The sequence below is a fragment of the Coenobita brevimanus genome, chromosome 42 (assembly GCF_032717465.1).
Source record: "Coenobita brevimanus isolate Jiangsu-jjx chromosome 42, ASM3271746v2, whole genome shotgun sequence".
Taxonomy (NCBI): domain Eukaryota; kingdom Metazoa; phylum Arthropoda; class Malacostraca; order Decapoda; family Coenobitidae; genus Coenobita; species Coenobita brevimanus.
This window is the reverse complement of record NC_136995.1, coordinates 3325001-3342500: the sequence shown is the minus strand read 5'-3', so window position 1 is coordinate 3342500 and position 17500 is coordinate 3325001. Positions and strand designations below refer to the sequence as shown.

The window sequence follows — 17500 nt, the reverse complement described above, 5'->3', positions numbered from 1 at the left end:
CACATCTTTCACGAATCACATTATTTCGTATCCTATCTACCCTCTGTACTCCACATCATTCTTCAGCAGTCCCATCTCTTACTCTTGACTTTTAATTTTCATGCCACACCATAGTCTCACATCCATATGTTAAAGTTGGCACTAACACTCCTTCATGTAAGTCTCGTGCAGCTGCAACACTCAAGCCTCAGTTTCTTATCAAAGCCTGCATTGCGCCAGCTACTTTTCTTCCTTGTGTCACTCTACTTTCAACTTCTCTTGCACGTTTTCCTCTCTTTTCTATCACTGTACCCAGCTATTTGAACTCTCTTACCAATTCCAGTCTCTCTCCATTCACTGTAACTTTGCACTGGGAGTCACCTTCTCTTTCAATAACCATCACTTTACTCTTTTCTGCATTTACCTTCAAGGCACGACGCTCACAGACATCAGCAAAACTCTGCACTAGCCTACCAAGTTCTTGCAAGCAGTACTGCATCATCAGCATACAACAAATTTGAGACATTCCATCCATTGCCATTCATTACCAACGCCATCCCCCTCTCTAATATATATATATATATATATATATATATATATATATATATATATATATATATATATATATATATATATATATACATATTGAACAATCATGGGGACATCACACAACCTTGTCGCACGCCCACGCCGATCGTGAACCGTTCACTTAGATGCCCATTAAGCCTTACACATGCTTCACTACCATCATAAAAAGTCTTGATGGCACCTAGCAGCTTACCATCTATACCGTACATGCGCAGAACTTTCCACAATCCTTCTTCGTCCACTTTGTCGTATGCTTTTTCCAGATCCATGAATGCCATAAACACCTTATGGTCCTTCTCACAAGCCTTCTCTGCTATTTGTCTCACTGCAAATGTTTTATCCACACATCCTCTGCCACTCCTAAAGCCACCCTATTCATCACTCACTAGGACTTCTGACATCTCTCTTACTTTCTCTATAATCATTCTTCCATATACCTTCCCTAACACACTCAATAAACTTATGCCACGATAATTCTTGCACACACTTCGCCTACCTTTATTTTTGTACAGGGGTACAATCATAGCCTTTTTCCACTCTGCTGGCACAGTTTCACTCATCCATGCCTTGTTACATATCTCCAACAAGCACTTCATTCCACTCTCTCCACTACACTTAATCATCTCTGCATACACCTCATCAACCCCAGCTGCTTTCTCATTTTTCAGCCGCATCACAGCACTCTTCACCTGTGCAAGTGTCACGTCTCCTGGCACTGCATTCCTTCTCTGCACATCCCCAAACCCAATCATGTTTACAGCGGCTCTGCTCTCTCATTTCCCATTCATCAGACTTTCAAAATATTCTTTCCATCTGGTCCTTACTTCATCCCCAGGGGTAATAATCTACCACCTACATCCTTCACACTTTCACATTTCTTTCTGCTTTCACTTCTACATTTCCGCACCTCTTTCCAGAATAACTTCCCATTTTCCGAGTAGTTTGCAATAATTTTTCCTCTTAGATCATTTACCTCCTCCTTTTTCCTCTTCATTAGTCTCTTTACGTGCTTCTTGCTCACAGTGTACTCAGTTCTTATTTCAACTGAACGCCTGTCCTGTAACCACTTTAGCCACTTCTTCCTCTTTTCCTCCACCGCTCTCTTAACCTCCTCATCCCACCATGCCGTACCTTTCTTCTTTGTTGGTACTCTTGCCACACCACACACTGCTTTAGCATTCCTAGCTAAGCAGTCCCTATATGCATTCCACTGGCTGTCCATACATACTCTCTTCTAATCAGTCTCTCATAATCCATCCTCTCCCGTTCCACCTTACCCACATACACTCTTCTTTTCAGTCTCTCATTCTCTATCCTCTCCCCCTCCACTTCACTCATGCACTTCTACTCAGTCTCTAATTCTTACTCTGGTCTTGTCATATTTTCAGTTTAATCTCGTTTTTTATGTTATTGCCTTTTTTCTTTTTCGTACTCATTCCCAAGTTTTTTTGTTTTTTTTTTTTTCCCCCCCCCACCGATCAAGTTGTATTACTGTATTTTCATTCTTATTTTTTTGTGATCAGTTTATGCTGTTTTTGTCATTCTGAGATCAAACTGTCTTTGTTTTGCTCTCAGTCTTAGTGTTTTTGCGTTAAATGTTTCCCGATTTAATAGTTACATCATCCACTCATTTGATGTAGTGCTGCCTTGATGTAGTGCTGCCTTCCTCATCCTTCACCTTTATCATTCTTTTTTCTGTGTCTCCTCTCCTCTCTTCCTGTTTTCCCTGTCTTTCCTGGCACTTTTTATTACCCTTCTTTCCTTTTCAGTTTGCATTACATTGAATGTCAAGCCTAATGGTTTCATGTAAGCCAGGAAACCGTTTACAACGCTGGGTGGTAACCATATAGTCAATCCATACGTGTTCCCTACGTGTCAGCAAGAGGGTTGGCGGAGGGTTAGTGCCCCTCCCCGTAAAGCAACTAACTCAGCGACAGACGGCTCCCCCTTAAGGGATTGTGGCGTCTGGCTACGGATAGATAGATAGATAGATATACAGTAGGGTTAGGATGGCGATGATGATGATGATTATGTGGTATAGGTATGGTAGTATAATCTCTCTCTCTCTCTCTCTCTCTCTCTCTCTCTCTCTCTCTCTCTCTCTCTCTCTCTCTCTCACACACACACACACACACACACACACACACACACACACACACAGTATATTTCAGTTGGTTCATTCATTCTTTGGCAGTCTCCCAGTCAACAACACATACATAGAAAACGGGATATATTTATTTAAAACGGGCGCCAAACAATAGACAGAAATAGATAAAAGTAGATAGATAGATATAACCTGAAGATAGATGTAGATAGATGTAAATTGAAGTACTTTTGTAGCTTCTGACATTACAGGGTGTTTCAGAAATTATTTAGGAATGTACGGTTATTTTTACGGCAAATTTTGAATATTAAATGCAACGTGAACTTGGCCATGTGGAGAGGATGGAGAGTGAGAGACTGACAAGGAGAGTGTACTTGAGTGAGGTGCAGGGGGGAGAAGGAGGGGGAGACCGTAGATAAGATGGAGGGATGGAGTGGAGAGGTATATGAGAGAGGGGGGTGTGAGCTGGGAGCAGGGCAATGAAGTGGCGGGGGACAGGGCGACATGGAGGCGATTTGTTTGTGGCCACCCCTTACGGGATTAAGGCGTCTGGCAATAGATAGATAAATAGATGAACTTGAGCCCAATTCAACCGTTATAGAGCTAGTTATTGATGACCTTATGGGGGAAATTGGAGCTAGTGATGACCTTATGGGCGAAATTGGAGCTATTGATGACCTTATGGGCGAAATTGGAGCTATTGATGACCTTATGGGCGAAATTGGAGCTATTGATGACCTTATGGGCGAAATTGGAGCTATTGATGACCTTATGGGCGAAATTGGAGCTATTGATGACCTTATGGGCGAAATTGGAGCTAGTGATGACCTTATGGGCGAAATTGGACCTAGTTACTGATGACCTCACGGGCGAAAATGGCCTTAATTAACCCATAAGATCATCATTATTTGTAGTTTCGTAAAGGCTGAGATTTGGACTCAGAGAGAGAGAGAGAGAGAGAGAGAGAGAGAGAGAGACTGACTGACTGACTGACTTTAGATCTCATTTCTCCTTATCGCGGAATTTTGACTGACGTGTGTGTGTGTGTGTGTGTGTGTGTGTGTGTGTGTGTGTGTGTGTAATACATTTTTCCCTTTCTTTAAGCCTTTCAACTCAAGGACGTAATTTTTAAACTTCATAAATGCTACTACGTGTCTATTATTATTATTATTATTATTATTATTATTATTATTATTACTACTACTACTACTACTACTACTGTTACTACTACTGCTATTATTACTACTATTACTACTACTATTATTATTATTATTATTATTATCAAACTGGAGAGATTTCACTTAGCCTTCACTAATCCCTTCATTATGAGAAGTCTTTAAGACGAATGAAATGTAGTAATAGGAATAATAGGGGATGTGAGCTGGAAGCAGGGCAGTGAAATGGCGGGGGACAGAGCGACATGGAGACGATTTGTTTGTTGCCACCCCTTACGGGATTAAGGCGTCTGGCAATAGATAGATAGAATAGGAATAAATTAATATGTGACATCTTAGAAGAAAGAAGGTTAATCTTAAATCCCACCTTGCCTTGCTCTTGTCTTACTTTCTTTGTATTTCTCAGTTTTATAATGTCTTCCTCTGATACGTAATTTCTGTCATTAACCTATTTTGTCCGACTATCACTTTTTTTTTTTTAAATGAATGTAGAAGAAATGTGTTTGGGATTTTTTTTTCCGCATTTGATTTGTTTTTACTTCGTCTGTTCGGTCGTTTATTCTCTCTCTCTCTCTCTCTCTCTCTCTCTCTCTCTCTCTCTCTCTCTCTCATATTTCTTCCATTACTTTCCTATTTGCCGTAACAAAGTCTAAATGTGAAAGTCTTAGGATAATTCTCTCCTCTTTCCAGCAGCTCCTCAGCACACTACAGCCCTTGTATAGCGACACTGAAAGATATCTACTTTTAACCATATACTCAGACCCATTTATTTTTCTCCCCTCATCATATTTTGTACATTAGTATCCTTGTCTAAATGTGATTCTCTCCTCTTTCCAGCACTTCCTCAACACACTACAGCCCTTCGACACCGAGAATGAAATATATAAGTGCTTAGACCCTTTCCTTTTCTTCTCCCCCATCTCTCCCTTTCGTCATATTTCTTTCATTTCATCTATTTGGTATACCTGTGTCTAAACGTGATTCTCTCCTCCTTCCAGCACTTCCTCAACACACTACAGCTCTTCGACACTGAGAATGAAAGGCAAATGCTCAGACCCATTCCTTTTCATCCACCCCCATCTCTCCCTTTCGTCATATTTCTTTCATCTGTTTGGTATACCTGTGTCTAAACGTGATTCTCTTCTCATTCCAGCACTTCCTCAACACACTACAGCCCCATACATACTGATAATGAAAGATACAAGTGCTCAGACCCATTCCTTTCTTTCCCCCCATCTTTCCCTTTCGTCATATTACTTTCATTTAATCTCCTGTTTGCTATACCGATGTCTAAAGGTGATTCTATCCTTTCCAGCACTTCCTCAACACAGTACAGCCCTTTAACACCGAGAATGAAAGATATAAGTGCTTAGACCCTTTCCTTTTCTTCTCCTCCTCCCTCTATCTCTCCCTTTCGTCATATTTTTTTCATTTTTTCTGTTTGGTATACCTGTGTCTAAACGTGATTCTCTCCTCTTTCCAGCACTTCCTCAACACACTACAGCCCTTCGACACCGAGAATGAAACGGAGATATCCAACTACCTGTACAAGAGATCCAGAGAAATTGAGCCCAAACATTGCAAGAAGCCGCCCAGCAAGGTAAGTGTGGACTCAGAATATTTTATACCCTTGAGATGAAACACTTTTGGCCCTTGTTGTACCTTCTTCGTTATTGCATACGTCTTGGAACCATATCTTCGTTGGTTTAGAAAGCTTACTCAACTCCTTCTAAGTTAACTCGGTCTAAAATTACTATCTTTCGAACACTTTTGGCCCTTCTTGTACCTTCTTCGTTATTGCATACGTCTTGGAACCGTATCTTCGTTGTTTAGAAAGCTTACTATACTCCTTCTGCGTTAACTTGGCCTAAAATTGCTATCTTTAGAACACATTTGGCCCTTCTTGTACCTTCCTCGTTATTGCTTACGTCTTGGAAATCTATCTTTGTCAACTGAGAAGGCTTACTGTAATCCTTTCACGTTAACTTGGCCTATAATTACCATCTGCCTGTCTTGAATGCTGAACTGTAGCATTTGAGTGACGTCAGAATATGATGCTAGTCACGAAGAAGTGCTATGGAAAGGACCTAGAGCCGTAATAAGTTCCTTCCCTGCCTCTCTCTGATTTTGAGGTGTTTGATGGCTTTGTAAATGGAGACAGACGAACGTACACAATCAAATTCAGTACGTGCTTCCTAACATCTCTTCCTTAGCGATTTATTATTGGATATCGCTGGTTAATATCCTTTTGTACGTTATATATGCAAAGTGTGGTGATGTTTGAAGGATTTATACAACGCAAAAGAGGACAATAAGGTGTTACACGCAAAATAAATCGCATCGAAAGAGGTGTGACGGAGCTTCCCCATCCAACTATTTCGATACCATTAATTTTCGCAGTATTAACACAAATCACGTTTAAGATAGATTAAGTATTGTAAGATGTAACACGCAAAATAAATCGCATAGGAAGAGGAATTAGGGAGCTTCCTTCCCCTACAACAATGCGGTGTTAAAATCATCGACACTGTTAATTTTCTTAGTAACTAACAAATTCGAGAATAAAATAGATGAAAGTATCTTGTGAAAATGCTTTTGAGGTTATATGAAGTACTTGCCAAACAGTTTTATGATTCGATTCGGCCGTTTAAAAAAAATAATATTAATAATAATAATACGCAATTTCTCAAACACTCAGAAAAGATAGACGGTTTTCGAGTCACTCTCTCTCTCTCTCTCTCTCTCTCTCATCTACATCCAAGTCGAAGCATAATTGGTAACAAGCGTATGATATAATGTTAAAGTTATTTACATATGATTTTTTTTACGCGATTTGTGCTGTAACTACGAAAATTTTCAGTGTCGATATTTTAAACTTCTCCATTAGCCAAAGTATATGACAGGGTGGATAGACAAGGATTGTGGAAAGTATTAAGAATGCTGTATATGGAGTAGATGGGAAGTTGTTGAATGCCTTAAAGAGTATGTAGGATGGTGCTAAGGCTGCAGTGCGTGTGGATGGTGAACTGAGTGAATTTTCCTCTTTGAAGGTTGGGTTGAAACAGGGATGTGTCATGTCTCCATGGTTGTTCAATCTGTACATGGATGGGGTAATAAAAGGGGTACAAGGTAGGGCAGTGGATGTTGAAGTGGCCCTAGTGAGAGAGGGTAGTGTTTGGAAACTCCCTGTACTGTTGTTTGCAGATGATACTGTGTTGTTGAGTGAAGATGAAGGGGAGCTGCAAGGCTTGGTGGATGAGTTTGGGAGATTGTGTAAGAAACGGAATATAAAGGTGAATGTAGGGAAGACTAAAGTTATGGTCTTCGAGAGATGTGAAGTCAGTGAATGTACAGTGAGATTGGATGAGGAGGAAATGGAAAATGTGAGTGCATTTAAGTACTTGGGTAGCGTGATGAGTAAGGATGGAAGTTTAGAGGGTGAAGTGCTTGAAAGGGTACAACAGGGAAGAAAGGTTGCTGGTTCTTTGAAAGCAGTGATAAGAAATAGGGAAGTGTGCATGGAAGTGAAAAAGTTACTACATGACAGTAATGTGATACCAACTCTAACGTATGGAAGTGAAGCTTGGATCTTGTTGGAAGGACACAAGTCAAGAGTGAGGGCAGTGGAAATGAGTTATTTCAGAGGTGCCTGTGGAGTCACATGGAGAAACAGACTGACGAATGAGGAAGTGAAGGAGCATTGTGATGTGGATGTGGTAGGAAGCGTTCAGAGAAACACAGTGAGGTGATTTGGCCATGTGGAGAGGATGGAGACTGAGAGACTGACGAGGAGAGTGTATGTGAGTGAGGTGGAGGGTGGGAGAGGGAGAGGGAGGCCAAGGATGAGATGGAGGGATGGGGTGGAGAAGTATATGAGAGGGGGGGTGTGAGCTGGGAGCAGAGCAATGAAATGGCGGGGGACAGGGAGACATGGAGGCGATTTGCTTGTAGCCATCCCTTACGGGATTAATGCGTCTGGCAATAGATAGATATTTAGATAAGCCAAAAATCGTAAGTATCAATCTGGGTGTGGTGGTGGCGGTGTTGTGGTGGTGGTAAGGGAGGGGGGAAATGGTGGTGTGGTGTGGATGTCTTTAGCCACGCCTGGGGATTTCAACTCGCCCTCCCATACCATCACACACACACACACACACACACACACACACACACACACACACCATTATAAAGAACTTAGGTGTATTTAAATATCAACCCTTTCAGTACGAGGTGTCTTAATTACAGGTGACTAAAATTGTCTGGTTGTAGCAAGAGTAGAAGAAAAAAGAATGAATGATAAGAGAAAAGAGTGATTGAATGAATGAATGAATGAAAATAAAAGAAATGAATGAACGATTGACAAAGAAGAATAATGAATGAATGGAAGAAAAAAGAATGGATAAAAGAAAAAGAATGATTGAATGAAAGAAAAAGAATGAATGAATGAAAATAAAAAAAACAATGAATGAAAGAAGAATGAATGAATGATTGACAAAGAAAAAGAATTAATGAATGAAAGAAAAAAAGAATGAATGAATGAAAGAGAAAAGAATGAATGGAAGAAAAAGAAAAGAATGAATGAATGAAAGAATGAGTGAATGAATGATTGAATAAGAAAGAAAGAAAAGAATGAATGAATGAATGCATGCAAGAAAACGGAAAGAATGAATGAAAGAATAAAAGAAAGAATGAAAAAGAAAAATGAATGAATGAATGAAAAAGAAAAAATGAGTGAAAGAAAATGGAAGATGAAAAAACGAATGAATGAATGCATGAAAGAGAAAGAATGAGTGAATGAATGAAAAAGAAGAGAATGAATGAAAGAAAAAGAAAAGAATGATTGAATGAATGGATGGATGAATGAATGAATGAATGAGAGAAAGAGCAAAGAATGAATGAGAGAAAAAGCAAAGAATGAATGAATGAATGAAACAAGCAAAGAATGAATGAATGAAAGAAAAGATGAATGAGAGAATGAATGAAAGTAAGAAAAAAAATGAATGAATGAATGAAAGAAAAGACAGAAACGCCATATTTAGGAAATTGACAGACTCTGACCCGTATTCTCGTCGGTTAAGGAAGCTCCCTAACACCTTTTCCTAAGCGATTTATTTTGCTTATTACACCTTACCGTTCTCTTATGTCACTTAAATCATTCTAATATCACCACACGCTGCATAAATAGCTTACAAAACGATATTAACCAGCCGTATCCAGAAAGTAAATCGGTAAGGAAGAGGTGTTAGGGAGATGTTCCTGAGGTCAAGAGAAGGTAACAAGAATTTAGTAAGAAAGGCGACCCACTGGAGATTTAAGACAATTTTGAGTTGACAATTATTTTTTTTCTTTGCTATTATTTATTTACATTTATTTTTATTTTTTATTTTTTTTTAATCCCTCCTTTGCTATTATTATTATTATTATTATTATTTATTTATTTTTATTTTTTTACCTCGAAGGGCTTACTTTGATGCATATACCATCTCCAGTGTCAAACGTTTCTTTTAGACTGGAAAATTGATAGTAGTAGTAGTAGTAGTAGTGGTGGTTGTGGTGGTGATGGTAGTAGTAGTAGTAGTAGTAGTAGTAGTAGTGGTGGTGGTGTTGGTGGTAGTAGTAGTAATAGTAGTAGTAGTAATAGTAGTAGTGGTGGTGATCGTGGTAGTGGTAGTAGTAGTGGTCAGTCAGTCGGGCACTTTATTTTGTAGTAGTACTAGTAATGGTAGTAGTTTAGTAGTAGTAGTACTAGTAATGGTAGTAGTTTAGTAGTAGTAGTACTAGTAATGGTAGTAGTTTAGTAGTAGTAGTAGTAGTAGTAGTTGTTGTTGTTGTTCATGGCTCCTTTGAACCCGGTGTACTATAGGCTGGAGTTGCATTTCTTCTGCAGTCCACCATCTTTTTTTTTTTCTTTTTTTTTCTTTTTTTAGAGGGGGGGGGTGATAGGGAGTGAGTTAAGACGCGTTGGTATACCCCGGCAGCGGAATAACCATGGGGAGAGGATGGAGAGCGAGAGACTGACGAGGAGAGTGTATGTGAGTGAGGTGGAGGGGGGGAGAGGGAAGGAAGACCAAGGGTGAAATGGAGGGATGGAATGGAGAGGTATATGACAGAGGGGGGAGGGGGTGAGCTGGGAGCAGGGCAGTGAAATGGCGGGGGACAGGGCGACATGGAGGCGATTTGTTTGTGGCCGCCCCTTATGGGATTGGGGCGTCTGGCAATAGGTAGATAGATAGGATACAATTGACATCATGCAAATACGGTGACCTCATCTTCATGCACAGTACGGTGGCATCATCCACATGCACAGTACGGTGACGTCATCTTCATGCATAGTACCATTGACTTTATCTTCATGCACAGTACGGTGACATCATCATGCACAGTACGGTGACATCATCTTCATGCACAGTACCATTGACATCATCTTCATGCATAGCACGGTAACATCATCATCAGGCACAGTACCAGTGACATCATGCACAGTACGGTGATATCATGCACAGTACGGTGACATCATGCACAGTACCAGTGACATCATGCACAGTACCAGTGACATCATGCACAGTACCAGTGACATCATGCACAGTACAGTGACATCATGCACAGTACAGTGACATCATGCACAGTACCAGTGACATCATGCACAGTACCAGTGACATCATGCACAGTACAGTGACATCATGCACAGTACCAGTGACATCATGCACAGTACAGTGACATCATGCACAGTACCAGTGACATCATGCACAGTACTGTGACATCATGCACAGTACTGTGACATCAGGCACAGTACCAGTGACATCAGGCACAGTACCAGTGACATCAGGCACAGTACGGTGACATCATGCACAGTACCAGTGACATCATGCACAGTACAGTGACATCATGCACAGTACGGTGACATCAGGCACAGTACGGTGACATCATCTTAATGTAACCGTCAGAATTTACTTTTTCATGATGCCATCTATAAATTATTTTCTTGTTCTGATGATTTATTTATTTATTTATTTTGAGGAATGGTCTCGCATTGAAGGGGTTTCTCTCTCTCTCTCTCTCTCTCTCTCTCTCTCTCTCTCTCTCTCTCTCTCTCTCATTTTTCCCCCTCGTCTCTTCCTGCTTCCGACTCCACCTTCCCCTTTAATGCTGTGTCCCTCGCCACTGCCTTCCCCTCACTCTTCATTCACGCTTCTCCATTCACCCCACCCCCATTCACTCTTTTCATTCATCCCTCAGCATTCAGTCTTTCATTCATGGTTTTACACTCTTCATTCACGCTTGTGTCTTCACCCAATCTCCAGTCACTCTTTTCATTCATCCCTCAGCATTCAGTCTTTCTTTCATCCCTTATTTTACACTCTTCATTCACGCTTCTGTCTTCACCCCATCTCCAGTCACTCTTTTCATTCATCCCTCTGCATTCTGTCTTTCATTCATGGTTTTACACTCTGCATTCACCTCTGCCTCATTCACACTTTTCATTCATCCCTCAGCATTCATTCATTCTTGGTTTTTCACTCTCCATTCACCCCTTTCTCATTCACTGTTTTCATTCATCCTCCGGCATTCATTCTTTCATTCAGCCATCTGCTTTCATTCATTCTTTCATTCATGGTTTTACACTCTTTATTCACGCTTCTCTCTTCACCCCTTCCCCATTCACTCATTTCATTCATCCCCTTGTATTCATTCATTCTTTCAGTCATTGTTTTACACTCTTTATTCACGCTTCTCTCTTCACCCCATCTCCAGTCACTCTTTTCATTCATTCCTCTGCATTCTGTCTTTCTTTCATTCATGGTTTTACACTCTCCATTCACCTCTACCTCATTCACTCTTTTCATTCATCCCTCAGCATTCATTCATTCCTGTTTTTACACTCTCCATTCACCCCATCCCCATTCACTGTGTACATTCAGCCATCTGCTTTCATTCATCGTTTTACATTCTTCATTCACGCTGCTCCATTCACCCCTTCCTCATTCACTCTGTTCATTCATCCTTCTGCATTCATTCTTCCTCGTCATTGTTATGCATTTAATCTCCCTCTTCATTCATGCTGGTGTCTTCACTCTTCATTCACGCTTCTCCCTTCATTTGACTACATTCAGCCCTCCTCCATTCACTTTATTCATTCAGAGTTATGCACTCACTCAACCTCTTCATTCACGCTTCTACATACACTCTTCATTCACGCTTTTACATTCATTTGTTATTCACGATTCAGTATTCACGCTGCCTTTTCATTCATGCTTCTCGCTCTCTCTCTCTCTCTCTCTCTCTCTCTCTGTCTCTCTCTCTCTCTCTCTCTCTGTCTCTTTCTCTCTCTCTCTCTCTCTCTCTCTCTCTTTCTCTCTCTCTCTCTCTCTCTCTCTCTCTCTCTCTCTCTCTTTCTCTCTCTCTCTTTCTCTCTCTCTCTCTCTCTCTCTCTCTCTCTCTCTCTCTCTCTCTCTCTCTCTCTCTCTCTCTCACCCTTCTGCATTCACTCTTCATTCACGCATATTTCCATCACTATTATACATCCATTCATTCATACCTGATCATTCACTCCTCATTCACTCTTAAACCTTCACTCATTCATCCTTCTGTATTCACTCACCATTCACTCTACCTCTCTATTCACTCATTATTCATCATTCTACATTCACCCATACTCCTCATTCACTCCTTTTCCCTTGCATGTTTCTTTGTATTCATTAATCTTGGTGTTGATTCAAGATTAATGTATTTCTTCCCGTCATTCACTCTTTTCACTCTTATTCACCCTGGCTCCTCACTCTTCTTATATATCGTCTTTTCATTCACTCCGTATTCATTCTGTCTTGTCTTTCATTGTTTTTCACCCTGTCTCGTCATTCACTTCACTCTTCTTATTCACTTTGTCATTCACTTTTTTCAACCTTTGTATTCACCGTCTCGTCCTTCACTCTTTTCACTCTTCATATTCACAGTGCTTCATCATTCATTCTTCTTATTCACCCTATCGTCATTCACTCTTTTCACTTCTTATTCACCCAGTCTCATCATTCACTCTTTTCGCTCTTCCTATTCACTCTCGTCATTCACTCTTCACTCTTCTTATTCACCCGTTCTTATAATTCACTCTCTTCACTCTGTTCACCCTCTCTCTTCATTCACTTTCACGCTTATTATACACCCTGTCTTGTAATTTACACTCTTCACTCCTATCCACCCTGACTTCATTCATTTTTTCACTCTTCTTATTCTTCATTCAGTCTTCTTTGTTATTCACTCTCATGCACTCTTTTTCACCCCTCTTAGTCGCCTTTTCTCTTCATTTATTCTTCAGACTTATTCATTCTCGCCATTCACTCTTTTCACTCTTCACGCTTCTGCCTCGTCATTCACTCTTTTCACTCTTCACGCTTCTGCCTCGTCATTCACTCTTCAGACTTATGCATCCTGTCTCTTCATTCACTCTTCAAACTTATTCATTCTCGTCATTCACTCTTCACCCGTCTTATCCTGTCTCTTCATTCACTCTTCAAATTTATTCACACTCGTCATTCACTCTTCACTCATCTTCTTCAACCAGTCTCGTCATTCACTCTTTCACCCTTCATATTCACTCGTCATTCACTCCTTTCACTTATTCACCCTATCTTGTCATTCACTCTCTTCTTATTCACCCTGTCTTTCACTCTCTTCACTCATCTTATTCACTGCCTCGTCATTCACTGTTCTCACCCTGCCATATTCAGCGTTATTCATCCTTCTTATTCAGTCCTCCCCCTTCATTCATCCTTTCTGAATCACTTTTTTCACTCATTCACTCTTACCTCACCCTTTTTCACACTTCCCCATGCACTCAGTAGTTTAGCCTTTGTTATTCATCATTTTATTCACCTTGCCTCTTCATTCACCCTCCAGCATTCACTCTCTTCACTCTTCACATACATTCTCGTCCTTTCACTTTCTTTTTATTTCTTCTGATTCATTCTCATTCACTTTTTTCATCTTTATTCATCCTTCGTCGTCATCCATACCCTGTCACTCTTCACTCTTCACTTCTTAGTCCATTCACATTCACTCTTTCATCCTTATTCATCATTAATTCACTCTTTTTTCACCCTTCTTCATCTTCATCCATTCACTGCATCTCTTCACTCCTCCACATTCACTTCTTAGGCTATTCACATTCATTCTCTCATCCTTGTTATTCATCCTTCATTCAGTCTTTTTCACCCTTATTCATCCTTCATCATCATCCATTCACTGCGCCACTCTTCACTCTTCCACATTCACTTCTTAGTCAGTTCATGTTTCACTCTTCCATCCTTGTTATTCATCATTCATTCACCCTGTTTTTCACCCCTATTCATTCTTCATCTTCATCCATTCACTGCATCTCTCCACTCTTCCACATTCACTTTTTAAAAGTCCATTCACATTCACACTTTCATCGTTATTCATCATTCATTCACTTTTTTCACCCCTATTCATTCTTCATCTTCATCCATTCACTGCATCTCTCCACTCGTCCACATTCACTTCGTAGTCCATTCACATTCACTTTCATCGTGTTATTCATCATTCACTCAATCTTATTCATCCGTCATCTTCATCCATTCGCTACGCCAGTCTTCACTTTTCCACATTCACTCTTTCATCCTCTTTGATCATCGTCTCATTCACTCTTTTTCACCCTTATTCATTCTTCATTCATACATCGTTCGCCATTCACCTGTTTCCTTCATTCACTCTCTCCTCTTCAAGTCTGCTGTATATTTCATTCTCTCTCTCTCTCTCTCTCTCTCTCTCTCTCTCTCTCTCTCTCTCTCTCTCTCTCTCTCTCTCTCTCTCTCACACACACACACACACACACACACACACACACACACACACACACACACACACACAGAGGTAAGGCAGTCTCGTCACCCCTTCACTACGATGACTTAGGAGCTTCGTTTATTCTCGCTATTTTCAGACGATTTTGCTCAGCTTAGCGACTCTCAAATTGAAGATAATACTGAAGGATGTATGTCAACCCTTCCAATTCGAGAAATATATATATATAAGCTGAAGAAAATCGTCTGGAGAGAGAGAGACAGAGAGAGAGAGAGAGGATAGTGATTGGTATATTAGGAAAGAGGGATTGGAAGGAAAGAGCGAGAAATGTTACAGTTGAGAGAGAGAGAGAGAGAGAACTTAACCCCTCCACTTCCATGACTTTCGTATATTATTCTTACTGTATTCCTTTCACCTTAACGTGGCCCAGATTTTCGTTCATCAGTAAATCATTTCATGTTAACTCAGTGGCAGAAAAAGACAGTACTGCCTCTCCAAAACCACTATATTGCACTTCTTCGTGACTAGCATCGTATTCTAGCGATAATGTATTGCTTAAAACCAGCATTCACGACGGGGAGATGGCAATTTTAGACCAAGTTAGAGTGAATAGAGTATAGTTTCGGAGTGTTATATTTTGAGAGAGACTGAATTTACCTTCTCACTGCTAAATTTCCTTTCAAAGTTAAATATAATCGTTTGGGGTTAGCACAAAAAAAATGGAAGGAAATTACGTCTTTCGACAGAACTTAGAAGAAGGGTGAAGAGGGAAAGAAGTAGAATGAAGGGGACGGCATAGAGGGAAAAGATGGATAACATGAGAGAGGGAAGAGGGGGTGTGAGAGGTAATGAAAGAGAGGGGGAGAATGAGGGGAGGAGGCTTGAGGGAGGATGGAGAAAGAGGAGAGGTAAGCGAAGGGAGGGAGTGTGACAGGGAAGAAGGGAGGTGAGAGGGAGGGGGCGTGGATCAATGGATGGCGTTGCGCGGGCCTCCCCCTCTCCACTCCCTCTCTCCTCTGCCTCCCTCTCCTCTCTCCCTCCCTCTCCTCCTCTCCCCTCTCACCCCAGCCCTCCTCCGCCCACGCTTCTCAATGGAACTGTTTTTGTGAATGAGCGGCCCCACTTGTTACATGTAGCCCACACCCTGCCGCCACCACCACACCCTGCCACCACCACCACCACACCCTGCCACCACCACCACCACACCCTGCCACCACCACCACCACTACCACACCCTGCCACCACCCCATCATTACACCCTTCCGACACTACCACACCCTGCCGCCACCACCACACCCTGCCACCACCACCACCATACCCTGCCACCACCACCACCATACCCTGCCGACACCACCACCACCACACCCTGCCGACACCACCACCACCACACCCTGCCGACACCACCACCACCACACCCTGCCGACACCACCACCACCACCCTGCCGACACCACCACCACCACCCTGCCGACACCACCACCACCACACCCTGCCGACACCACCACCACCACCACCCTGCCGACACCACCACCACCACACCCTGCCGACACCACCACCACCACACCCTGCCGACACCACCACCACCACACCCTGCCGACACCACCACATCCTGCCACCACCACCACACCCTGCCACCACCACCACACCCTGCCACCACCACCACACCCTGCCACCACCACCAACCCTGCCAACAACACCACCACCAACACATCCTGCCGACACTACCACCATACCCTGCACACACCACCACCACCACACTCTGCCGACACCACCACCACCACACCCTGCCGACACCACCACCACCACACCCTGCCGACACCACCACCACCACACCCTGCCGACACCACCACCACCACACCCTGCCGACACCACCACCACCACACCCTGCAGACACTACCACCACCACACCCTGCCGACACTACCACCACCAACACACCCTGCAGACACCACCACCACCACACCCTGCAGACACCACCACCAACACACCCTGCCGACACTACCACCACCAACACACCCTGCAGACACTACCACCACCAACACACCCTGCAGACACTACCACCACCAACACACCCTGCAGACACTACCACCACCAACACACCCTGCAGACACTACCACCACCACTACACCCTGCCGACACCACCACCACCACACCCTGCCGACACCACCACCACCAACACACCCTGCCGACACCACCACCACCAACACACCCTGCCGACACCACCACCACCAACACACCCTGCCGACACCACCACCACCAACACACCCTGCAGACACTACCACCACCAACACACCCTGCAGACACTACCACCACCACCACACCCTGCAGACACCACCACCACCACCACCACCACTACACCCTGCCGACACCACCACCACCACCACACCCTGCCGACACCACCACCACCAACACACCCTGCCGACACCACCACCACCACACCCTGCCGACACCACCACCACCAACACACCCTGCCGACACCACCACCACCAACACACCCTGCCGACACCACCACCACCAACACACCCTGCCGACACCACCACCACCTACTGACCCTTCAGACACCACCACCACCAACACACCCTGCCGACACCACCACCACCAACACACCCTGCCGACACCACCACCACCAACACACCCTGCCGACACCACCACCACCAACACACCCTGCCGACACCACCACCACCAACACACCCTGCCGACACCACCACCACCACACCCTGCCGACACCACCACCACCACACCCTGCCGACACCACCACCACCACCACACCTTGCCGACACCACCACCACCACCACCACACCCTGCCGACACCACCACCACCACCACCTCACCCTGCCGACACCACCACC

General features: G+C 43.0%; 1 protein-coding gene across 1 annotated transcript in view; it reads left to right on the top strand.

Moving 5' to 3' along the window:
* LOC145397668 (son of sevenless homolog 2-like) overlaps positions 1–17500 on the top strand; it is a 214460-nt gene that overhangs the window by 166019 nt on the left and 30941 nt on the right. The window contains exon 23 of the mRNA XM_080270708.1: positions 5330–5446. Coding sequence (XP_080126834.1) covers positions 5330–5446 — 117 coding nt within the window. The remainder of the gene's footprint in view (positions 1–5329; positions 5447–17500) is intronic.